Source organism: Phytophthora sojae, assembly GCF_000149755.1.
Source record: "Phytophthora sojae unplaced genomic scaffold PHYSOscaffold_2, whole genome shotgun sequence".
Classification (NCBI taxonomy): domain Eukaryota; phylum Oomycota; class Peronosporomycetes; order Peronosporales; family Peronosporaceae; genus Phytophthora; species Phytophthora sojae.
In genome coordinates, this window is record NW_009258116.1 from 9,637,540 (window position 1) to 9,660,958 (window position 23,419).

Sequence of the window (23,419 nt, forward strand, 5' to 3'; positions counted from 1 at the left end):
CACGCTAGTCATACAGTACCACTTCAACGACTGCAACTACGTGTATGACCTAAAATATGTCAATGAAGAGACCGAAACATTGATTGAGCTCCACCCAATCCACCCGAGCACTTGACTACCTACTGCACACAAGCACAAGCATCTACATCTATCCAGGCAGACTTAGACCTCGAGCGGCACCATCTGCTGCAAGACGCTGCACGTTCCGGATCCGGATGCCTTCCGCTTGAGGCGGATGTAGCCGTCCTCGCCCCAGTTGTCGCCCCACGAGTTGCGGATCTTGAGACTCGTCGCGTCGTAGCCCACCGCCACCACGAGGTGATCCAGCGCGCTGGTGTCGCAGCTCGACAGCACACCACCAGTGTACTGCTTCCACGCCTCGTTGCCGGCGGCCACCGTCACGACCGTCGGTCGCTGGTTGATCGCCTGGATGAGACCGGCCTCGTCGCCCTTGTCCAGAACTTTGTAGTCCTTGATGCCCGTGTTGGCGTTGTTGCACCTAGCGCACGACGGGACGTGGCCCTCCGAGGACGCGTACGGGAACGCGGTCTCACTGCAGAAGCCGCCGTTCTTGAGGATGTAGTCGAAGGCGTACTGAGGCGCGCCGCCGTTGCAGCCGTGGTTCTGCGTGTTGCAGCTCACGAGCTGCTGCTCCGAGTACTTGTGAAGGGACTTCTGACCGCCAGCGATGCATTGAGCCGACTCGACCGCTGCAGTCGCGGCGAAGGCCCAGCAGTCTCCGCACTGACCCTGGTTCTGGATGGGTGACATGCACGCCGACCTGCTCCAGTCGACAGTTTGCGTCACGGTTGCTGCCTCATTGGATGCGGTGATAGGTTTGGATGTTGGTTTAGTTGAGACCGACTGTTTTTTTGTAGACGCTGCCGGCGAGCCGTGACGTCCGAACGAGGGGCTGCGGGTTGCCGAGGTCGCTGACATGGCCGTCACGGGGAATTTGGCGGCGGCCATGCTCTCGCCCAGAGGAACTGCTTCATTGTTAGTGCTGGAGGTGAAGTTGTACTGGGCTCGAAGGTTGCGGGGTTTCGGAGTTGGCAGGCGCGTTGTTATGGTGGAGTTGCCCTTTGCGAACGAGTTCATGATCTTGGTGGCGAACTCCTCCTTGGTCATGATGGAGTAGACGACGTCGATGGAGAAGTTGGCGTGCGGGTTGGCGGCCCGGGCCCGCTCGACGTCCTGCTTGCTCAGGAAGATGCGCTGGCGCATGTCCTCCTCGTAGTCGACGCTGCTGCGCTCTTCGGACGTGGGCATGAGGCCGAGTTGGATTGCTTTGGCGCCGTGCTTCTTCTCCCAGTCTTTCCACTCCGCGTGGGTGGCCTCCTTCTCGGCGAGGTAGCGCTGGTAGTCGATACCCGCGTGCATCGGGCGAGCGGTGACTGACGTTGGCGCAATGGCTAGAGCCGACAACACGCTGACAGTCACTGAGATCACTGTCGACTTTTTCATGGCTGTCTGTTGTTTGTTGTGGATGATTGCAGTAGAAGGGAAATTGAGGAATGAGTTCGATTTCCCCGTTTGACGTCCAAGATCTATTCCACCGCGGTGTGCCCAAGATGAATGTCTATCTACATGAACCAACTGATTCTACACATGTAGTGCTCTGACTTAAATCAGTTCGAAAATGCAGCATGGAGTGGCGGCCATCTGCAGACACAAAGGTATGTGTTCGCCAACGCGAAAGCAGAGTTCTTAGAGACCGGATGCCATTTGCATGTGACGCAGCTTCATGCTGGAGTGCGCTCGTCTCCAATGAAAACGAACTAGCGTGCGTGTCATCCGTGACAATTGCAACGCACTAATTTGAGTTTCTATTGCATAGATGGCTGGAAAACTGTTGAACATGGTACCGATAATGCGCTCCACGGACAATAGGCGCTAGAGCTTTGGTACAGTAGGCTGTTCTGCAGCACAACTTGTGCAGCAGAATTGCCTACTCAATAGACAACGCCTTGTGCAGCAGAATTGCTGGTGGCGTACTCAATAGACAACGCCTACTCAATAGACAACGCCTTGTGCAGCAGAATTGCTGGTGCAATTCTGCTGCACAAGTTGTGCTGCAGAACAGCCTACTGTACCAAAGCTCTAGCGCCTATTGTCCGTGGAGCGCATTATCGGTACCATGTTCAACAGTTTTCCAGCCATCTATGCAATAGAAACTCAAATTAGTGCGTTGCAATTGTCACGGATGACACGCACGCTAGTTCGTTTTCATTGGAGACGAGCGCACTCCAGCATGAAGCTGCGTCACATGCAAATGGCATCCGGTCTCTAAGAACTCTGCTTTCGCGTTGGCGAACACATACCTTTGTGTCTGCAGATGGCCGCCACTCCATGCTGCATTTTCGAACTGATTTAAGTCAGAGCACTACATGTGTAGAATCAGTTGGTTCATGTAGATAGACATTCATCTTGGGCACACCGCGGTGGAATAGATCTTGGACGTCAAACGGGGAAATCGAACTCATTCCTCAATTTCCCTTCTACTGCAATCATCCACAACAAACAACAGACAGCCATGAAAAAGTCGACAGTGATCTCAGTGACTGTCAGCGTGTTGTCGGCTCTAGCCATTGCGCCAACGTCAGTCACCGCTCGCCCGATGCACGCGGGTATCGACTACCAGCGCTACCTCGCCGAGAAGGAGGCCACCCACGCGGAGTGGAAAGACTGGGAGAAGAAGCACGGCGCCAAAGCAATCCAACTCGGCCTCATGCCCACGTCCGAAGAGCGCAGCAGCGTCGACTACGAGGAGGACATGCGCCAGCGCATCTTCCTGAGCAAGCAGGACGTCGAGCGGGCCCGGGCCGCCAACCCGCACGCCAACTTCTCCATCGACGTCGTCTACTCCATCATGACCAAGGAGGAGTTCGCCACCAAGATCATGAACTCGTTCGCAAAGGGCAACTCCACCATAACAACGCGCCTGCCAACTCCGAAACCCCGCAACCTTCGAGCCCAGTACAACTTCACCTCCAGCACTAACAATGAAGCAGTTCCTCTGGGCGAGAGCATGGCCGCCGCCAAATTCCCCGTGACGGCCATGTCAGCGACCTCGGCAACCCGCAGCCCCTCGTTCGGACGTCACGGCTCGCCGGCAGCGTCTACAAAAAAACAGTCGGTCTCAACTAAACCAACATCCAAACCTATCACCGCATCCAATGAGGCAGCAACCGTGACGCAAACTGTCGACTGGAGCAGGTCGGCGTGCATGTCACCCATCCAGAACCAGGGTCAGTGCGGAGACTGCTGGGCCTTCGCCGCGACTGCAGCGGTCGAGTCGGCTCAATGCATCGCTGGCGGTCAGAAGTCCCTTCACAAGTACTCGGAGCAGCAGCTCGTGAGCTGCAACACGCAGAACCACGGCTGCAACGGCGGCGCGCCTCAGTACGCCTTCGACTACATCCTCAAGAACGGCGGCTTCTGCAGTGAGACCGCGTTCCCGTACGCGTCCTCGGAGGGCCACGTCCCGTCGTGCGCTAGGTGCAACAACGCCAACACGGGCATCAAGGACTACAAAGTTCTGGACAAGGGCGACGAGGCCGGTCTCATCCAGGCGATCAACCAGCGACCGACGGTCGTGACGGTGGCCGCCGGCAACGAGGCGTGGAAGCAGTACACTGGTGGTGTGCTGTCGAGCTGCGACACCAGCGCGCTGGATCACCTCGTGGTGGCGGTGGGCTACGACGCGACGAGTCTCAAGATCCGCAACTCGTGGGGCGACAACTGGGGCGAGGACGGCTACATCCGCCTCAAGCGGAAGGCATCCGGATCCGGAACGTGCAGCGTCTTGCAGCAGATGGTGCCGCTCGAGGTCTAAGTCTGCCTGGATAGATACTTGTTGGTGTGCGTGGGGGGGGGGGGTAGTATTTCGGATGGAGCTCAATCAATCTTGTATATATTCATAGACAGATTTTGGGTACTAAACTTGTATTTATTAGCTATCTTGAATCTTGTTCTCCCCCCGTTTATCTCTTCTGGTGGTTGATAAATCGCAACGCCACCAACGCCAAGACGCGATACACCACGATGAACACCAAGATGTAGCCGAAGTTGCTCCAGATCTGCGAGTGCTTGTACTCGAAGTTGGACTCCACATACTCCTTCACCGTGGTGTGACCCAGCGAGCTCGGTGCATTGGTCAGTTCATGACACGCCAGCAGACCGCTTCCACCTTCATACTCGCCCGTAGTTTCGTTCCACGTCGGTAGATCGGGGCAATCCGTGAAGACGAGCGAGTTGAGGAGACCCATCGAGTACTTCTGCGGCGTGATGAGGTAGAGCCAGTGGTAACCGCGCGGGATGTTGGCCGCCGGGGGGTTAAAACCCGCGAAGATCAAGCAGATCGAGTTGTAGAGCACGCCCACAATGGCCGCCACCTCCACCGTCGGCATCGCGTAGATGAACAGCTGACCAAGGTACGTCTGCATGAGCACGAAGAGCGAGTTGGCGACCCAGAACATGAAGGCCGACGCCACATTCGTGAAGCCCACCGACGGGTAGAAGATGATCGTGAAGAGCGCCGTGCTGAAGAACACGTACGGGATCTCGGCCACGGTAGAACCCACGAAGTACCAGAGGCAATTAAAACTCTGCGACGCGCGCTCCCGGTAGTATGCCCCACGTTCGGCGAACGAGATGGGTAGAGTGCCCGTGAACGAGATCACGCCGTTGAACATTGAGGTCATGAACACCATGGCGATTCCGGCGTTGATCTCCTGGTACGTCTCGTACGACTTGTTGGCGAAGACGATAGCGAACAGGATCCCCAGGCCCAGTGCGATGGCGAACCGCGTGATGTTGTAGGTTGGCGTCCGCCAGTAGCGGTCGTTGAAGCGCTTGACCAGGAACCGCATCTGAGTGTACGAGTTGGCTGCGCGCTTCTTCTCGAACAGAATCTCGGGCAGGTCGGGGCTCGGTCGGGTCACACCAGGGCGATCCAACTGCGCGTCCAGAATTCGCTTCTCCTCACTCTTCTGGAAACACTTGACAAAGTCCGTCGTGGTGGATGCAGTGCTGCTGACTCCAGCGCCAATAACCTCCAGCATCCACGACGCAGGGTTCTGGTCCTTCGGACACGGCGGCGTACCGGGAATGGCCTCGAGATATTCCACCAACTTGTGGCACTTCTCGCCAAGTTCACCGACAAACACAGACTCACCACCGCGCTTCAGCAACAACAGGTGATCGAACAGGAAGAAAACGTCCGACGAAGGTTGGTGGATCGTGCACACAATAGTGCGTCCACTGTCGGCCACCTTCCGAACGCCGTCCATGATCAACTTGGCGGAGTGAGCGTCCAAGCCGCTCGTCGGCTCATCCAGGAACAGAATACTCGGCTGCGCAGCCAGCTCCACGCCGATCGTCAGTCGCTTCATCTGCTCCTGCGAGCACCCGCGCACGATCTTGTCGGCGATCTCGTGCATGTCCAGCAAGTCGAGGCACTCGTTCACCGTGTCGTACTTCTTGCTGTCCGGGATGCTGCTGTCCTGGCGCAGGAACGCACTGAACGTCAGTGACTCGCGGATCGTCGACGCGTCCGAGTGCACGTCCATTTGCTCGCAGTAGCCGGTGGCTCGCCGAATAGCCAAGTCGTTCGCCTCGTAACCATTCAAGAGAATCTTTCCGGTGATCTTGCCGCCAGTCTTGCGGCCAGCGATAACATCCATGAGCGTCGTCTTACCAGCACCGGAGGACCCCATCAGAGCAGTCAAAGTACCAGGTTCAGCATATCCACTGATGCCCTTGAGCAGCTCGAGCGACTCCTTCGGACTGCCAGGCTTTGGAACGGAGTACCACAAGTCCTGGAAGGCAATGGTCACGGGCACGAACATCTTCTCGCGGACAGGGACGTTAACCACAACATCGTGTGGGGCTGACCCTGAGCCAGCGGACGTTCCGGAATGCTTGGGGGTTGTTGCCAGCAAGTAGTCATTCGTCTCCTTCTTCGAGTCGTCGCTGCTCTCGTCCTTCGGCTTGAGGAAGACATTCACCGGTCCATCGTAGCGCTTGTACTCGAGCACAAAGGCCCCAAGCGCCATGAGGAACACGTAGAGGCCGATCATGTAGATGATGCCCGTCCAGACCCAGTCGCGGTTGGACGGCACCGCGAACTGCTTCAACATGTACTCACCCATCTTCATGCCATACTCGGAGCAGTAGTCGACGCCGTCGTACACGCACACATCGAACTTTGCGGCGCGATACTGGTTCACGCAAAGCGCGCGCAGAGACCACGAGTCCGGGACGAGGTAGTAGACCCAGATCAGCCAGTCGGGCATCACGTTCTTGGCCATCACAAAGCCACCGAAGAGGTTGAAGATGACGATGGTGAAGGTCGACATGGGCTTGGCGATGTTGAAACTGGGGCAGATCGCAGTCAGGCAGAAGAACCACGCGGCGTACGAGAGGTTGACCAGCACCATAATGACCAAGAAGATGATGAAGCGACCGGCTTCGGGCACCAACCCGGACATCCAGTAGACCAGCGAGCCGAAGACGAGACTCTCGCCAATGGCCTGAGGAATCAAAGCCAATGAATTGGCAATGGCGAAGGAGGCTGAGCGGTAGAAGTTGGCCGAGCGGTGCTTGTAGAACACCTCGCGCGCCTCGTAGAACGTCGGGACCTGCGCGGTCTGGCCCAAGCTCATGAAGATCGTGGCTTGGAACAAGACACCGATCGTCATCTGAGCGTTGGTCGGGTCTACCTGGAAGAACGAGCTGCCGTAGATCAGCCCCATGACCACCGTCATCAACGCGCGCACGTAGATGAAGGACGTGTTCCTCTTCGTCAGCTTCCACTGACGCGCAGTCACAGTCTTGGTGCTCTCCCAGAAGCTCTGACGGAACTCGGGCATCATCTTCATGTGCTCCTCGACGTCCCTCACGCGCTCAGGGTCGTGAGGAGCGTTGATGGCACCCACAAGGTCGCCGTACAGAGGGGACTCGCGCCAGTACTCCGAGAACTCGCTAGCGAGACGAGGGTGCTTGACGATTCTCATGGGCAGCTCCGCCTCGTACTTCTTCTGCATGTTCGTGCCAAGGTCAAGCAGGAAGTCAGCAGCGTCACGCCCTGGTGGACACTTGAACCCCAGCGTCTCAAAGTATGGTACAGCCTGCTCGCGTGGTCCGTGGTAGATGATCTCGCCGTCGTTCAACACCATAACGTCGTCGAACAGGTTGAAGACCTCGGGGGCAGGCTGGAGCAGCGCGATCACGATGGTCTTGTGCAGACACTTAGCGATGCTGCGCTGCGTCTTGATGATGTCGAACGTCGCCGCGCTGTCCAGACCCGTGCTGATCTCGTCCATGAGCGTCATGTACTTCATGCCGAACTCCGTCTCGCCAGTCGTCACCCGCTTCCGTTCTCCTCCCGACACGCCACGGAGCATTCCGCTGCCGATGATCGTGTCCTGGCAGATGTGGAGCCCGAGCTGCTCGATGACCAGGTCGGGGAAGTGTTCGAAGTAGTGGCGCGCAGTCTCAATGGCCTTGGCATTTTGATCCGGAGTGCCGAGGCTCAGCTTCTGCTCCATGTGCTGGGGCATGCCTCCTCCACAGACGGCATAAGCGAACTCCAGCGTCTCACGGACAGTGAGTTTGGGGAAATGCTTGTCGAATTGGGTCACGTACGCTGAGAACTGCGGGAGCAGCTTGGTGATCTCCTCTCGAGGCACTCCATTGTACGTCACGTCACCTTCAATGTCCACGTTGCCGCTCTTTGGTAACTGACCGGCCAGTACGCGCATAAGCGACGTCTTACCGGACCCCGGCTGGCCCAGTAGCAACGTAATGGTACCGGGATTCAGCACGCCGCTGACGTTCTTGATGATCTCCTTCTGCACCACGCGCTTGTTCCACGCGAACTTGGCCAGACTGCGCTTGATGGTGTTGAAGACCGTGGGCAGCTCCGAGTCGGCCGTGATCTCGCCAGTCACCGCCACGTTGGCCGTGACGCTCAAGTTCTGGTAGCGCACCTCCACCTGCGGCAGCTCGCGGCCCATGGCAGCCTCGAACGTGTCGGCCACGAAGGTGTGCAGCGCGTCGGGCCCGTTGGCCATCATGGCTCTGCCGGACGTGAGACTCTCGACGCCGATGCTGCTACTGGGCTTGGCGTTCTCCATCCCCGGCTCAGAAATGCACTCACTTGCTTGTTGTGTGTTGCGCTTGCGGCCCAAGGGGTAAGTTGGGTAATGAACTTCATCGCGTTGAGCTTCGCGGCGTCCGAGAGCGGCGTTGACTGTGGACAGTTGTGGCTCGCAAGCCGATTGCGAGCGTCGTGCAGGCGCATCGCGACGTCAGTCGCTTGACTTGGTTTTTGTATGGGAGCGGTACCGCGACTTTCGTTTGGCTCGCAATCGATTGCGCGCCGAGCGGGTCAAGGGCGGTCAAGGCTGCCCAATCGGTTGGCGCGAACGCTCGACGCTAACGATCCACGTGGGCGAGGCGGGCGAGTTGCTGGTGGCACGTATTCCAGAAGCCCGCCTTCGCTTTCGAGCCTTTTTGGTGCGGAGGCTCGTGGCTGCTGCACCGAACGAAGCACTCCTGTCTGTAAAACCACATTACAGTATACTGCACTGCCTGTCAATACGTACAAAGCCGTTCTTAAACGAGCATCGACTACAGTGCCTACAGTAATTAGTCTGGGCTCAAAATTAGTCTGGGCCAGACTAATTCGTGTCGAGCAAAAATTGACGTCTTCTTTATTAGTCTGGCTAAAAATGTTCATAATTAGTCTGACGTGGTGACCACGATTCTAGTCCACCCCCACCTACTTTAAGACACCGCTTGCTGAAAAACTCCTTTGACAGCAGCCAATTTACTAGATCTCGTACAATATCTGCAAGATATAATACAAGTAGATACCTGGGTATCCAACCCATATATCAGCCTTCTCTAACCATTAGAGAAGCACCATCTGCGACGATTTAGTCTTGATTTCTCTTCAAAGCCCGATAATATATATATATATATATATATATATAGCTACACTATAAAAATAACGTATGATACTAATTAGTATGCGGCATACTATTCTTGTAGAGTGCCCTCTGGAGCCGAGTAGGGCACTATATTTGATGGCATACTATTTGTTAGGGCATTCTATTTGATAATGGTTACATCAACACAATCTCCCAAGACGATTATACCATCAATGCCAGCAAGATGTATTTTGTGGTTTATCTGCCACCACTATCAAAGCGCCTACTCTTCGATCCAGACCTCGTCGAACGCGTCCAGCAGCTCGTCGCAGGTGCCTTCGTCGAGATCGCTGTTCACAGTCCCGTCAAGCTCCCAGGCCGTGCGGAACTTGGTACCGTACACATCATGCTTGCTGATGTGCCAGTCGCTTGGGTCATCCAAGAACCCACACTTCCAGACGCTCTTCTTCACGACGTCGTCTGGGACTTGACGCCAAGCACTTGCCACCCATGACGCCACCGTCGCGATGGTAGGAGGGCGGAGGTTGCCGCCACGAGTGTAGGTGACTTGGTCCGACCGCTTCCATTCGTCGATGAGCACTGACACCTTGTCCTTAAAGGACGTGAAGATCCCCACGTCGTCAGCTTGAAGATACGGAGTCAGACCGCCAGGAATTACTGCCATCTTAACCTGCTTCTCAGCACAGCGCTGTTTCACCGACTTCGCAATATGGGCTCGCATAGAGTCCCAGATCACCCATTGGCCAGTCGTTTGGGTAACCTGGGTAAAGTACGCTCTTCCGTCTTGCTGGCATGTTGACGAATGAGCTGGTAAAGCGTGGTGCTGATGGAGGAGCGAAGCTTGGTTGGATGGGAATCATCTACCACTTCTCAGGTGAGCGCAGGATAGCGTGCGGAAGTCGATACCGACGGCAGTCTATTCGGAGCGGCACTCTAATATATGGCACTATTTGGTGGTACTCTATTGAAATAGTATGCCCTCACCATAGGGCACTTTATTCGCAGGGTAGTATAATACCTCAGGGCATACTATTCGGTATTATACGTTACTAAAAACAAATACGTATAAACACATCATTTCACAAAAATAATGGTTTTCTTACTGGAAAACAGACATTTTTAGATATTCAATAATTAGTCTGAATTCATAATTATGGGGCCAGACTAAAAATTGTGAGAGATGAAAAATCTGGTATTCAGATTTAGTCTGGGCCAGACTAATTACTGTAGGTACTGTACCTAGTGCAAAGTTATCAGGGGGATTATACCTGTATCTTGCGAGATCCGATGAGCAGTTCGATGCAAACTCAGCGGATAGCTTACAGCAACTTCATTGTGTATCTCTCTATCCAAGCAATATACTAACGCAACAATAAACCATCGAAAGTTACAGCTCGAGCGGCACCATCTGCTGCAGAACACTGCAGGTACCAGCGCCCGAGGACCTCCGCTTGAGGCGGATGTAGCCGCGCTCGCCCCAATAGGTGCCCCACGAGTTGCGGATCTTGAGACTCGTCGCGTCGTAGCCTACCGCCACCACGATGTGATCCAACGCGCTAGTGTCGCAGCCCGACAGCACTCCGCCCTTGTACTGCTTCCACGCCACGTTGCCGGCAGCCACCGTCACGACCGTCGGGCGCTTGTTGATGGCCTTGATAAGACCGGCCTCGTCGCCCTTGTTTAACACCTTGTAGCCCTTGATCCCCGTGTAGGCCTTGGTGCACCTAGCGCATGACGGGATGTAGCCTTTTGCCGATGCGTACGGGAACGCGGTCTCACTGCACAAGCCACCGTTCTTGAGGATGTAGTCGAAAGCGTATTGAGGTGCACCACCGTTGCAGCCGTGGTTCTTCGTGTTGCAGCTCACGAGCTGCTGCTCCGAGTATTTGTGCAGCGACCTCCCGCCGCCAGCGATGCACTGCGCCGACTCGACCGCTGCAGCCGCTGCGAAGGCCCAGCAGTCTCCACACTGACCCTGGTTCTGGATGGGCGACATGCACGCCGACCTGCTCCAGTCGACAGATTGCGCCATGGTTGCTGCCTCGTTCAATGAACGTGTGATGATGTTGGTCGTTCTCGTCGATGGGGTCGAAACCGAGCGCTTCTTGGTAGACCGAGATATACGCGAAGGTTGGTGGCTTATGGTGGTGTTGCCTTTTGCGAACGAGTTCCTGATCTTGTCGGCGAACTCCTCCTTGGTCATGATGGAGTAGACGACGTCGATGGAGAAGTGAGCCTCTGGATTGGCGGCCTGGGCCTGCTTCACGTCCTGCTTGCTCAGGAAGATGCGCTGGCGCATGTCCTCCTCGTAGTCGTCGCTGCTGCGCTCTTCCGTCGTAGGCATGATGCCCAATTTGGTAGCTGCGGCGCCGTGCTTCTTCTCCCAATCTTTCCACTCCGCGTGGGTAGCCTCCTTCTCGGCAAGGTAGCGCTGGTAATCGATACCCGCGTGCATCGGGCGAGCGGTGACAGAAGTCGGAGCAAGTGCGAGTGTTGATAAGGCACAAACACATAGCGAGATCAATGATGCGGCCTTCATGGCCGGAGTGTCGAGTGCAGTCCTGGAAGGTAATATGAAGACTGAGTAGGTATCCGTACGCTCGTAGTTTTGGCTGCGAATTCAGTTGTCGTTCAATGTGGCAATAGCTGCCGTCATTATGGATGTTCCATCGGCTGGCAGTAGTTCAATGGTAGAGGTGACTTCCACATGGGAAGCTTCTTACTTAAATCAGCTCGATGAGCTCAATATGGCAGGCATGTGGAGGCACTTGCATTTAACGCAGCCGCTCTATACATGATGTAGGCAGGTAGTAACCACGGTTGTTGACTCTGTTAGTGCGGATCAGACCAAACGATAAGGTAGTACAGCCGGAATTGGCGCTAAGCTTACCAGCAGTAGTCGTCCAACGTATCAGCTTACCGCTTTCGATTGACGAGACTAGCGAAGGGTCCTAGTACTGTGCAGCCACCTTGCGCTCGCGAAAAAAACAGACTAACGACTACATTGAAATGCGTTGCTTCAGGTTGTGTATCACTTGCTTGGTATTTTATTAATACGTGCCGCCCCATAGTTATGCACTTATCTCTTCTGGTGGTTGATGAAGCGAAGCGCAAGAAGTCCGAACACTCGGTACACTGCAATGAAGACGAACACGTAGCCGAAGTTGCTCCAGATCTCCGCGTGTTTGTACCCGACGTTGGACTCCACGTACTGCTTCACCGTCGTGTGGCCGATCGTGCTCGGAGCGTCAGTCAGCTCGTGACAGGCCAGCAGACCGCTTCCACCTTCATACACGCCCGTGGCATTATTGCACGTCGGCAGCTCGGGGCAGTAGCGAGTTCATCAGCCCCATGGCGTACTTCTGCGGTGTGATCAGGTACAGCCAGTGGTAACCGCGCGGGATGTTGGCCGCCGGAGGGTTGAAGCCCGCGAAGATCAGACAAATGGCATTGTAGAGCACGCCCATGATAGCCGCCACCTCCACCGTCGGCAGGGCGTAGATGAAGAAGTGCCCCAAGTACGTCTGCATGAGCACGAAGAGCGATATATTCACCCAGTACATGAAGCCCGACGCCACGTTCGTGAAGCCCACCGACGGGTAGAAGATGATCGTGAACAAGGCGCCACTGAAGAAAATGTAGGGTATCTCGGCCACGGTAGAACCCACGAAGTACCAGAGGCAATTAAAACTCTGCGACGCGCGCTCCCGGTAGTATGCCCCACGTTCGGCGAACGAGATGGGTAGAGTGCCCGTGAACGAGATCACGCCGTTGAACATCGTCGTCATGTACAGAGAGTAGCGGCAATAAGAAAGGGTCAACAACTTATAATTCTGACAACACATAAATATTGAATTACACAGGGCCTCTATTTAGGTACTGAGTTTGTCAAAGTGATGTGGCCACACACAGCAGTCAAGGTTCCCCAGGACGGAGCCACAGTGGCTCAGTGTACACGCAGTGGCTCAACCACTGCGTGTGCATCAACGACCGTTGTGCTTCAGCGCCCCAGTGCTCCCGTCACACTTACGTTTTCGCCCACATTGCCCCGCAAACTGCCGCTAAGGAAGACCATGAGCGCCTGCAGGTGGATGCGGAGGTGTTGTCCTACGTGCACATGTTGGGTTTGCACAAGCTCAGCAAGCACACCGCCGAGACGTAGCTACAGTAATGTGCGGTGGCCATGGACAAGCAGGGCGTCGTAGTGAGTCGCAGCCAGTGTATTTGAAGGTCGTGCGCCTCAGGAAGACGAGTACGACGAGCCTGTAGCGTCGAAGTCCATCGTCAAACGGGCCAAATAATAATAACGTACCTAACGTGTTTCATTTATTTCGTTAAGTCAATACGTTTAAAGCTCTGCAAGATTTGATTTGACTTGATTATTGTATATACCTTCAGTACTTTAATCGTTGAACCCTTTCTTATTGCCGCTACTCTCTGTACACCATGGCCACACCCGCGTTGATTTCTTGGTAGGATTGGTACGACTTGCCCGAGTACACGATGCCAAACAGAATCGACAAGCCGAGAGAGATGGCGAACCGCGTGATGTTGTAGGTTGGCGTCCGCCAGTAGCGGTCGTTGAAGCGCTTGACCAGGAACCGCATCTGAGTGTACGAACTCGCAGCACGCTTCTTCTCGAATACCATCTCTGGAAGGTCCGGGCTCGGTCGGGTGATACCAGGCCGATCGAGCATTCCATCCAGGATTCGCTTTTCCTCGCTCTCCTGGAAACACTTGACAAAGTCCGTCGTGTTGGATGCAGTGCTGCTGACTCCAGCGCCAATAACCTCCAGCATCCACGACGCAGGGTTCTGGTCCTTCGGACACGGCGGCGTACCGGGATTGGCCTCGAGATATTCCACCAACTTGTGGCACTTCTCGCCAAGTTCACCGACAAACACAGACTCACCACCGCGCTTCAGCAACAACAGGTGATCGAACAGGAAGAAAACGTCCGACGAAGGTTGGTGGATCGTGCACACAATAGTGCGTCCACTGTCGGCCACCTTCCGAACGCCGTCCATGATCAACTTGGCGGAGTGAGCGTCCAAGCCGCTCGTCGGCTCATCCAGGAACAGAATACTCGGCTGCGCAGCCAGCTCCACGCCGATCGTCAGTCGCTTCATCTGCTCCTGCGAGCACCCGCGCACGATCTTGTCGGCGATCTCGTGCATGTCCAGCAAGTCGAGGCACTCGTTCACCGTGTCGTACTTCTTGCTGTCCGGGATGCTGCTGTCCTGGCGCAGGAACGCACTGAACGTCAGTGACTCGCGGATCGTCGACGCGTCCGAGTGCACGTCCATTTGCTCGCAGTAGCCGGTGGCTCGCCGAATAGCCAAGTCGTTCGCCTCGTAACCATTCAAGAGAATCTTTCCGGTGATCTTGCCGCCAGTCTTGCGGCCAGCGATAACATCCATGAGCGTCGTCTTACCAGCACCGGAGGACCCCATCAGAGCAGTCAAAGTACCAGGTTCAGCATATCCACTGATGCCCTTAAGCAGCTCGAGCGACTCCTTCGGACTGCCAGACTTTGGAACGGAGTACCACAAGTCCTGGAAGGCAATGGTCACCGGTACAAACATCTTCTGTCTTGCGGGGACATCCAGTATAACCTCGCGCGTGGGTGAACCGGAGCCTGAAAATGTTCCCGAGTGCTTGGGGGTTGTAGCAAGAGCGTAGCTGCTGGACCGTTCTGCTTCGTCGTCATCGATCTCGTGCTTGGGCCTTAGAGATACCGTGGCTGGTCCATCGTAGCGCTTGTACTCGAGCACAAAGGCCCCAAGCGCCATGAGGAACACGTAGAGGCCGATCATGTAGATGATGCCCGTCCAGACCCAGTCGCGGTTGGACGGCACCGTGAACTGCTTCAACATGTACTCACCCATCTTCATGCCATACTCGGAGCAGTAGTCGACGCCGTCGTACACGCACACATCGAACTTCGCGGCGCGATACTGGTTCACGCAAAGCGCGCGCACGAGTCCGGGACGAGGTAGTAGACCCAGATCAGCCAGTCGGGCATCACGTTCTTGGCCATCACAAAGCCACCGAAGAGGTTGAAGATGACGATGGTGAAGGTCGACATGGGCTTGGCGATGTTGAAACTGGGGCAGATCGCAGTCAGACAAACCCACGACGCGTACACGAGGTTGGTTTGAACCAGAACTATCAGGAAGATGATGAAGTGTCCCGCATGAGGGACTAGTCCAGCCATCCAATACACCAGCGAACCGAAGACCAGACTCTCTGCGATAGCTTGCGGGATCATGGCCAACGAATTGGCGATGGCAAATGAGGCAGCGCGGTAGAAATTGGCGGATCGCTGCTTGTAGAACACCTCTCGAGCGGCGTAAAACGTCGGCACCTGCGCAGTCTGGCCCAAGCTCATGAACATGGCCGCCTGGAACAGCACGCCGATCATCATCTGGATGTCGGTCGGGTCGGTCTGGTAGAATACGCTACTGTAGATCAAGCCCATGACGACAGTCATCAGCGCTCGAGACTTGATAAATGACGTGTTTCGACTGGTGAGCTTCCACTGACGCGCCGTCACAGTCTTTGTGTTCTCCCAGAAGCTCTGACGGAACTCTGGCATCAGATTCATGTGTTCTTCAACATCCTTCACAAGATCGGGGTCTTGAGGAGACTCAATGTCCTGGATCAACCGCCTGGACAATGGCGACTGGCGCCAGTGCTCCGAGTACTCGCTCGCAAGTCGAAGGTGCTTGGTGATCCCAGCAGGAAGCTCCACTTGATACTTCAGCTGCATCTTCGTACCGAGATCCAAGAGAAAGTCTGCAGAATCACGTCGGGGCGGGCACTTGAACCCCAGTGTCTCAAAGTACGGTACAGCCTGCTCACGAGGTCCGTGGTAGATGATCTCACCGTGATTCAGCACCATCACGTTATCGAACAGATCAAACACTTCCGGTGCAGGCTGAAGCAGCGCGATCACAATCGTCTTGTGCAGACACTTGGCGATACTGCGCTGTGTCGTGATGATGTCGAAGGTTGCTGCGCTGTCCAGACCCGTACTGATCTCGTCCATGAGCGTCATCTACTTCATGCCAAACTCCATCTCGCCAGTCGTCACACGCTTGCGCTCGCCGCCAGACACGCCGCGCACCATGTTACTGCCAAGAATGGTGTCCTGGCAGATCTGCAGCCCAAGCTGCTCAATGACTAGGTCAGGGAAGTTCTCAAAGTATTGGCGGGCCGCTTCGAGAGCCTTAGCATTCTGCTCCGGAGTGCCGTGACTCAGCATCTCCGCCTTGTGCTTCGACATGCCTCCACCGCACACAGCGTAAGCAAACTCCAGCGTTTCGCGGACGGTTAGAGTTGGGAAGTGCTTGTCGAACTGCGTCACGTACGCAGAGAATTGTGGAAGCACCTTGGTAATCTCCTCTCTGGGCACTCCGTTGTATGTCACATCGCCCTCGATCTTGACGTTCCCGCTCTTGGAGAACTGGCCGGCCAGTACGCGCATAAGTGACGTCTTACCGGACCCCGGCTGGCCCAGCAGCAGCGTAATGGTGCCTGGTTTGAAGACGCCGCTGACGTTCTTGATGATCTCCTTCTGCACCACGCGCTTGTTCCACGCGAACTTGGCCAGACTGTGCTTGATGGTGTTGAAGACCGTGGGCAGCTCCGACTTGGCCGTGATCTCACCTGTCACAGCGACATTCGCAGTGACGCTCAAGTTCTGGTAGCGCACCTCCATCTGCGGCATCTCCCGTCCGATAGCCGCCTCGAACGTGTCGGCCACGTAGCTGTGCAGCGCGTGGGGGCCATTGGCCATCGTGGCCTTGCCCGACGACAGATCCGCGGGACGCGGCGGTGGTTCGTCTAGCATGGCTCGCCTTACTGCAGTCTATTGCGTCTCCACCTGTTGCGACTTGCGGCTCGCGGGGCGAATTGCACACTGAGCTCCCGGCAGCGAGGAAAAGGTGCAATTGCCTGGCCCGCAAACCACGTCGAAAAGATTGCGCGTAGGGCATGAGACGGGTCATCAATGTGTTTTATCCAATCATAATGCTTTTCGAGACGTGGAGATGATTGGTGGAATCGTAATTTACAGGTCCAGTGGGACTCCACCGTTCACTAAAACAATACATCGCCCTAAGTGTGGTACAATTCGGGAAACTTGCTTTCTCAAAAAGTATAAGGTTCTGCCTGTTCGCTGAGCAAGCAGATTACTGTATAACGGGTCATGTTCAACCGCGTGGAGGGGTCATTTCTGGCTTTGGGAGCAAACAGCTCGTAATCACAGGAGAATGATCGTCGCTTTTTCCACTTTTTAGGCGTTGCCTGGATGAAGTTTCTGCATAGTGTTGGGTCAAGTATCGTTATTCTCTGGATTTTATCCAGAGTCCATGGGCGAAAGCCACTGAGGTGCCATTATTCTCACATCACATACCTGCTAAATATGGTTATGAGCGCTGCTGATGTTTATTGCTAAAATACCTGTTATACTGGGTATCCTGCGATCTAATCAAATTATGCTGCTATGTTGACCCATCCGGTTGAGATTAAGTCAAATTACCTATTATTTTGCATACCCTTTAATCAAGTATATATACCTGTGATAGATAGTTTATCTGCCACTCAAGCGACATCCATCGGATTTTTTTCGCTCCAACAACATGCCGACGGGATCCCGCCTTTAAGTGTTCAACGGTGATGATTGATGCCTCGCACCACAACTTATTAGTTAGGCATTACGACGAAAGCATCAGCCACTGGCAGCTACATGATTAGCTGTGGCCTGTGGCAAAAGCCATTATGTCCGGCATCATTAGTGAAGACCCAGAGGTCATGCGACTCAGGCCTCGTGCGCAGGCAGCTTCAGCACCGGAGCCGTGAGGTGATGCCGTCTCTCGAGAACGCGTTCCAGTAAGTTGATGGAGCTCAGTACCCCGTTCAACTCGACAGGAATCGTCAAGAATCGCGGCTACATCTACGTAGACGACATCGACATCGTTAAGATCGTCAGGGTTGGCTAGCTTGCTACAATCCCCAACTTCCCGTGTGTTATGTTGTAAATCAGTTTCTTCTTACTAACAGCGGTGCAATTTCTGGGCAGATGCTGGGGCTGCGAAGCAGGCGCAGGAGATGCCCTTGGGTCGTACGGGTCACACTACCGAGGTATAATCAAATGATTTTTTGGACCTTCCTATTCAGTATCAAACGGTCTTAATTCGTGCACTTGATCGGTCGGCTGGAAGTACAGATTCCATCTTACTCAGTTAGCGATCTCCTTACTGTATGATCACCATTAATGCGTGTTGTACAGTTGATTGAATTCGTGTTGAGCAGGTTGTGTTTTATTATGGACGATGATATGGTGGACAAGAGAATCAGTTAGCGTTGGTTGGAGTAATGCTTTAGTGTTTTTTCGGCTACAGTCTGGTAGTTAAATAAGCTATGTATGTGCACCGGCTTTCTGAAAAACAAAATACTGCCATTTATCTATCCTAGCCTACGCGAAGCCCTAGTACCGCAGCAGTACGTCCGGTAATCAACACCTCTAGCTCTGTGAATACTTGCTCGTTTCGCTTGTGGCTAAAGGGAGAGACTATGTTGTTCCTTCCTCCTATTATTCCAAATTGTGCTTAAAAATTGTAAGAACTGAAGTACTTCAAAATGCACTACCGGCCCAAACCTCTAGTAAATTCAAGAACGGTTACTATTCGTATGAATCCGTTAAAACAACTAATAGTGGTTACCCTCAACCAAGACCATATATCTACTTCTTTCTGTCATTGGCAGTAGAAACAAAATACCGCGGTACACTAACTTATATGCCCAAGAGCGACGTAGAATCCAGAGCTGTTCCGGGCAGAGCACGGCCTTGTAGTAAATAATCACTTTCCGAATCATTTGCAGCAAATTTCCGGGTGGACATCGTTAAATATCCCCCACAGTACCAGGCTAAATCGTGCTCGAGCATTCAGCAAGCCAATATATCAGTAAAATTGCAACTCATGGCGAAAACTTCAGTCACATTACATTCAACAACCACCGGTATGCATTGCATTACATTAATTTAAAGCACATTGAAACAGCGAGACCAGCAGTGTGCCCCCCAACACGTAAGTGCTTTTCACAATAACACGAACTCACTGTAAGTGATTTAAAAGAGCTTCAAGATGAACGACTACACGTCTCACTCCACATACATGTTCGCCAGATTCACTATACAGAAACACACATTTAACAAACGCTAGTGTTAGCTATATATTTGGCGTTTGTGTGAACATGCAAGACCAAAAGTTGGTGTCAGAATTGCGCATTGCTACTTTAACTTGCTCAGGAAATAGCATGCGATTTTGGAGAGCAACGACGTCTTACTTCCTGCGCAAATGACAATACTTCGTCTATTTATCAAGGTTGTCAGAATAATATACCAAATGTCAGGGCAAAAAGAGAATTCTCCACGTTTTCTTCACAGCTACAGAGCATACATCCTGACTATTGTCTCCACTATATGGCACGTCTGGCCTAGTCACCGCTTTCTGTATCATGCCAATATTCGTACTCGGTTGCCCCCCCGTGCTGCAGAACTGTGTGTAGCAAGCGATTTATAGATTTCTTCAGTCAACGATTGCAGCAACTAATATTCCAACTAATTTTAGTGCTGCCTTCTTGCTTCCGCATGAGTGGTTCGTAATAGTTAGCGGTAGCATAGTATAGCCTTTGGATTTAGACTTCACTGCTCCATGCCAGTTTTGCCAAGGATCTATCAGTGTACTGACCGATATCTTGAATTAGGTTATCTATGAATAACTTAATCCGAACGACTCTTCAGTACAAAGTTTCGTACGTTAGCGGAGACTTTTTACGGAGCTGCCTGACCTCTCATATGTTTTTTACGGCGCTGTCATTTGCCTCCGTTACCATATTTAACCGGAGATCAGCCACCCCTTGAAAAGGGTTCCACGGTCCATGTGCATAAATCGTCGGTCGTCAACTCTTACCTTAAACTTCAACGATAAACGCAATCGTTTGTTTGCTGATACAAACGGGGCGATCTCCGGTTCGATAAAAAGTTGACCTCAGTTTAATAACTTGTTATACCTTCGAACAAGGTAACATTTGAAGGGTCGCGTTTGGGCGCCGTTCAACATGAGTGCGTGTGTTCTTAAAAAGAGGTAAAATTCGATCGAAATCGCCCGGCAGGCTATGATAGTTCATTTGCCCTACCCCATTCTCAATTGTAATAATGTACGGAGGTTCATAAATTGGTGTAAAAAGTACCTGTAAAAAGGGTGAAAAGTCTATTTCATTATAAGGGAGGCTATGCCCCAATTAACGGATTATACGAATAGTAGCCGTTCTTGAATTTACTAGAGGTTTGGGCTGGTAGTGCATTTTTGAAGTACTTCAGTTCTGACATTTTTAAGTGCAATTTGAAATAGTTGGACGAAGGAACAACATAGTCTCTCCCTTTAGCCACAAGCGAAACGACCAATTATTAACAGAGCTAGAGGTGTTGATTACCGGACGTACTGCTGCGGTAGTAACGCTTCACATAGGCTAGGATAGTATTTTGTTTTTCAGAAAGCCGTTGCACATACATAGCTTATTTAACTACCTGACAGTAGCCGAAAAAAAAACTAAAAATATCACTCAAACCAACGCTTACTGATTCTCTTATCCACCATATCATCGTCCATAACAAAGGGAAAATGTCTAAAGGCGTGGTCAGGGCCGAGCCAAATGACAGAATCCGACTTGTGCGACAGAAGGTGTGGTGAATACTTTTGGATTGTCAAAACCCGTACTAAGTACCAACCTATGTCAAATTCTGTTTGGCTAGAGAAGGATTCACTCGGTGTTTGGCTAGAGAAGTTTTCATAGCGCTCAATATGCAAGCCCTGTAGCTTTACACGAGCACATGTACAATTAGATTCCCTCAAGAAGGTATATACCGATGTGGGGAATGGACCTTACGCGGGTCTTCTTGCACTGATGGAACGCCTCTCAGTTTTTAGTGGCCCATGTTCTCTTAAAGGACGCCTATTCAGCGCCGTGGGTGCTTATAGATGTTTCATGTTGCTCCCTCATGCACAGTGTTGACAGCGAGACGCAAGCGCAACCCGAATAAGCTTCAGGAGAGGAGGTTTGTGTCTGGTCAACTACGCAAGCTACCCCAGCTGAAATACCCAATTGTGGTATTATACCCTGTAAAACCTGCCATAACCGGGGGCCCAAAAACTGACCATCATTCAGACACCTTTTACCACGCCTTCTGCACTTAAGTTCCCCTGACCACGGGTTCTGTCATTTTCCCCCATAATAAAGGGTATTTATACCCGACTAGCTACTTTTGCTAAAACTGTTCCAAATAGCCACTTTTTGGGTACCGACTAGCTACTTGGCCACCGCACCTATTTTTGGTCGGACCAATTAATCAAAAATAATATTTGGTCCAACTATTTGAACACCATGAGTGGCCAAACGGAGGAGGGCGAGCGGATGCGAGCGCGAGACTCACTCAGTGCATTCACCAATCGCCAACACCCGCCGATTCGGCGGGGGCGTGTCTGCGCGAGCGAGCGAATGCGAGCGCTGCAACCCGATATTTTTTTTCCTAGACACCGCGCCTGGCCGAAGCCGAGGACTTAGCGTAAGGCACGAGGGGGTGGGGCAGGCCGCGGAGCGGGCTCCCCGAGCGAAGCGAGAGAGGGGCGGGCCCCCCGAAGTGCCGTCGCTAAGTCCGTAGGCGAGTGCCAACGCGCGAGTGTCCTACCCACTTCAACATCAAGCACCCAACTTCAACATCAAAACTACATAGTTTACCAATGAAAAAGTGGTCACTCGATAATTAATTATGGTACCACATTTGTATTTGCTACTATGCACATTTAGCGACTCGAGTATTCACTTTTAGCGTGTCAACTAGCCACTATGAAGTGGCTAGTCGATAATTCGTCCTGGGCTGGCGTTTGATTTTTTGGCTAGCTACTTGTTGCGTCTCGACTAGCCACTAGTAGCTAGTTTGCATGCAACGAGTGGCTAGTCAGAACCGTAGTCACAAAAGTGGCTAGTCGAAAATTGTAATGTGGCTAGTTGAAAAACCGCACCCCATAATAAAACACAACCTGTTCAACACGAATTCAATCAGCTGGGCAACGTTAATGGTGATCATGCAGTAAGGAGATCGCTAACTGAGTAAGATGGAATCTGTACTTCCAGCCGACCGATCAAGTGCACGAATTAAGACCGTTTGATACTGAATAGGAAGGTCCAAAAAATCATTTGATTATACCTCGGTAGTGTGACCCGTACGACCCAAGGGCATCTCCTGCGCCTGCTTCGCAGCCCCAGCATCTGCCCAGAAATTGCACCGCTGTTAGTAAGAAGAAACTGATTTACAACATAACACACGGGAAGTTGGGGATTGTAGCAAGCTAGCCAACCCTGACGATCTTAACGATGTCGATGTCGTCTACGTAGATGTAGCCGCGATTCTTGACGATTCCTGTCGAGTTGAACGGGGTACTGAGCTCCATCAACTTACTGGAACGCGTTCTCGAGAGACGGCATCACCTCACGGCTCCGGTGCTGAAGCTGCCTGCGCACGAGGCCTGAGTCGCATGACCTCTGGGTCTTCACTAATGATGCCGGACATAATGGCTCTTGCCACAGGCCATAGCTAATCATGTAGCTGCCAGTGGTCGATGTTTTCGTCGTAATGCCTAACTAATAAGTCGTCACCGTTGAAGGCGAAAATTCGCCGTGAGGATGCTGCTATACTAGTTCAACTAGTGGTTTAAGTGGCCTTCTATTTGAGCTTAATTAACTGACGTATAGAAGCCTTGATATGTGGTGGGGCGTGCCTGTATGTCGACCGTCATTGAGTGTTGTTGTTGTTTTTGCAGCTGGGGTGTGGAGTCTGCAATCGTTTTCCTTGTCCTAGAGTTGGGGATCAAAGCTCCTCCTGTGCTGTGGGTATCGTAGATGGTTGTAGTGCTTGTTTTTGCTATCAACTTAGCCGCTCGGAGCGCAGTTCCAGCAGGTGAACCCCACTGCACTGAGAAAATCGCGTTCAAGTCCTTGGCGAGCGCGGCTACTGGGCCCGTTGCTTGAATGTCAGCTTTGAGTTGTTGGAGCTGCACTTGTAGTTTCTTGTCAAGACTATCAATGCGGAGATACGTCGAGCCTGGGGTAGTCATCACATTGAGCTCTGTCAACCCTTGGTTCAGCGTTCGTGCTGCGGCGTCCGTCGGTGTCTTTGTTAGCCCCAAGTAGAGACTTCCTGCTTTTCTGGGGATCCACTGCTGAGAGGCCGTCTGGTGGTAGAGGACCCACCCTCCCGTGGTCAATTTGTCCTTAGTTGTGTGCGTGCTGAAGTGGATGTTCCAGACATCTAGGTTTGGAGCGTCTTCATCTTCGTTCAGCGCCATCATAATGCTGTTGCAAATTTCAAGACAGTTCAACTAGTAGCGGTTACCCTC

The 23,419-nt window shown here is 53.0% G+C and overlaps 8 protein-coding genes across 8 annotated transcripts; 1 reads left to right on the top strand and 7 right to left on the bottom strand.

The window, feature by feature from the left end:
* Nucleotides 1-162: 162 nt before the first annotated feature.
* PHYSODRAFT_326793 (papain-like cysteine protease C1) lies at nucleotides 163-1,380 on the bottom strand (the record flags this gene model as incomplete). Its single annotated transcript, XM_009522818.1, has 1 exon — nucleotides 163-1,380. The coding sequence occupies one exon, from the start codon at nucleotides 1,378-1,380 to the stop codon at nucleotides 163-165; it is 1,218 nt and encodes a 405-aa protein (XP_009521113.1).
* A 1,237-nt stretch (nucleotides 1,381-2,617) lies between these two features.
* On the top strand, nucleotides 2,618-3,835 carry PHYSODRAFT_478113 (hypothetical protein; the record flags this gene model as incomplete). Its single annotated transcript, XM_009522819.1, has 3 exons — nucleotides 2,618-2,907; nucleotides 3,028-3,402; nucleotides 3,499-3,835. 3 exons carry the CDS (start codon nucleotides 2,618-2,620, stop codon nucleotides 3,833-3,835), a joined length of 1,002 nt encoding a protein of 333 aa, XP_009521114.1.
* A 148-nt stretch (nucleotides 3,836-3,983) lies between these two features.
* PHYSODRAFT_326795 (hypothetical protein) lies at nucleotides 3,984-8,138 on the bottom strand (the record flags this gene model as incomplete). The annotated part of the gene is made up of 1 exon (XM_009522820.1): nucleotides 3,984-8,138. The coding sequence occupies one exon, from the start codon at nucleotides 8,136-8,138 to the stop codon at nucleotides 3,984-3,986; it is 4,155 nt and encodes a 1,384-aa protein (XP_009521115.1).
* A 1,081-nt stretch (nucleotides 8,139-9,219) lies between these two features.
* Nucleotides 9,220-9,621, bottom strand: PHYSODRAFT_312107 (hypothetical protein; the record flags this gene model as incomplete). The annotated part of the gene is made up of 1 exon (XM_009522821.1): nucleotides 9,220-9,621. One exon carries the CDS (start codon nucleotides 9,619-9,621, stop codon nucleotides 9,220-9,222), a length of 402 nt encoding a protein of 133 aa, XP_009521116.1.
* Nucleotides 9,622-10,344: 723 nt separating this feature from the next.
* Nucleotides 10,345-11,412, bottom strand: PHYSODRAFT_326797 (hypothetical protein; the record flags this gene model as incomplete). Its single annotated transcript, XM_009522822.1, has 1 exon — nucleotides 10,345-11,412. One exon carries the CDS (start codon nucleotides 11,410-11,412, stop codon nucleotides 10,345-10,347), a length of 1,068 nt encoding a protein of 355 aa, XP_009521117.1.
* A 624-nt stretch (nucleotides 11,413-12,036) lies between these two features.
* Nucleotides 12,037-12,745, bottom strand: PHYSODRAFT_250401 (hypothetical protein; the record flags this gene model as incomplete). The annotated part of the gene is made up of 2 exons (XM_009522823.1): nucleotides 12,037-12,213; nucleotides 12,272-12,745. The coding sequence occupies 2 exons, from the start codon at nucleotides 12,743-12,745 to the stop codon at nucleotides 12,037-12,039; spliced, it is 651 nt and encodes a 216-aa protein (XP_009521118.1).
* A 642-nt stretch (nucleotides 12,746-13,387) lies between these two features.
* Nucleotides 13,388-16,812, bottom strand: PHYSODRAFT_326799 (pleiotropic drug resistance protein ABC superfamily; the record flags this gene model as incomplete). The annotated part of the gene is made up of 3 exons (XM_009522824.1): nucleotides 13,388-14,914; nucleotides 14,950-16,017; nucleotides 16,054-16,812. The coding sequence occupies 3 exons, from the start codon at nucleotides 16,810-16,812 to the stop codon at nucleotides 13,388-13,390; spliced, it is 3,354 nt and encodes a 1,117-aa protein (XP_009521119.1).
* A 5,560-nt stretch (nucleotides 16,813-22,372) lies between these two features.
* On the bottom strand, nucleotides 22,373-23,371 carry PHYSODRAFT_326800 (hypothetical protein; the record flags this gene model as incomplete). Its single annotated transcript, XM_009522825.1, has 2 exons — nucleotides 22,373-22,481; nucleotides 22,992-23,371. 2 exons carry the CDS (start codon nucleotides 23,369-23,371, stop codon nucleotides 22,373-22,375), a joined length of 489 nt encoding a protein of 162 aa, XP_009521120.1.
* Between the last annotated feature and the right edge of the window lie 48 nt (nucleotides 23,372-23,419).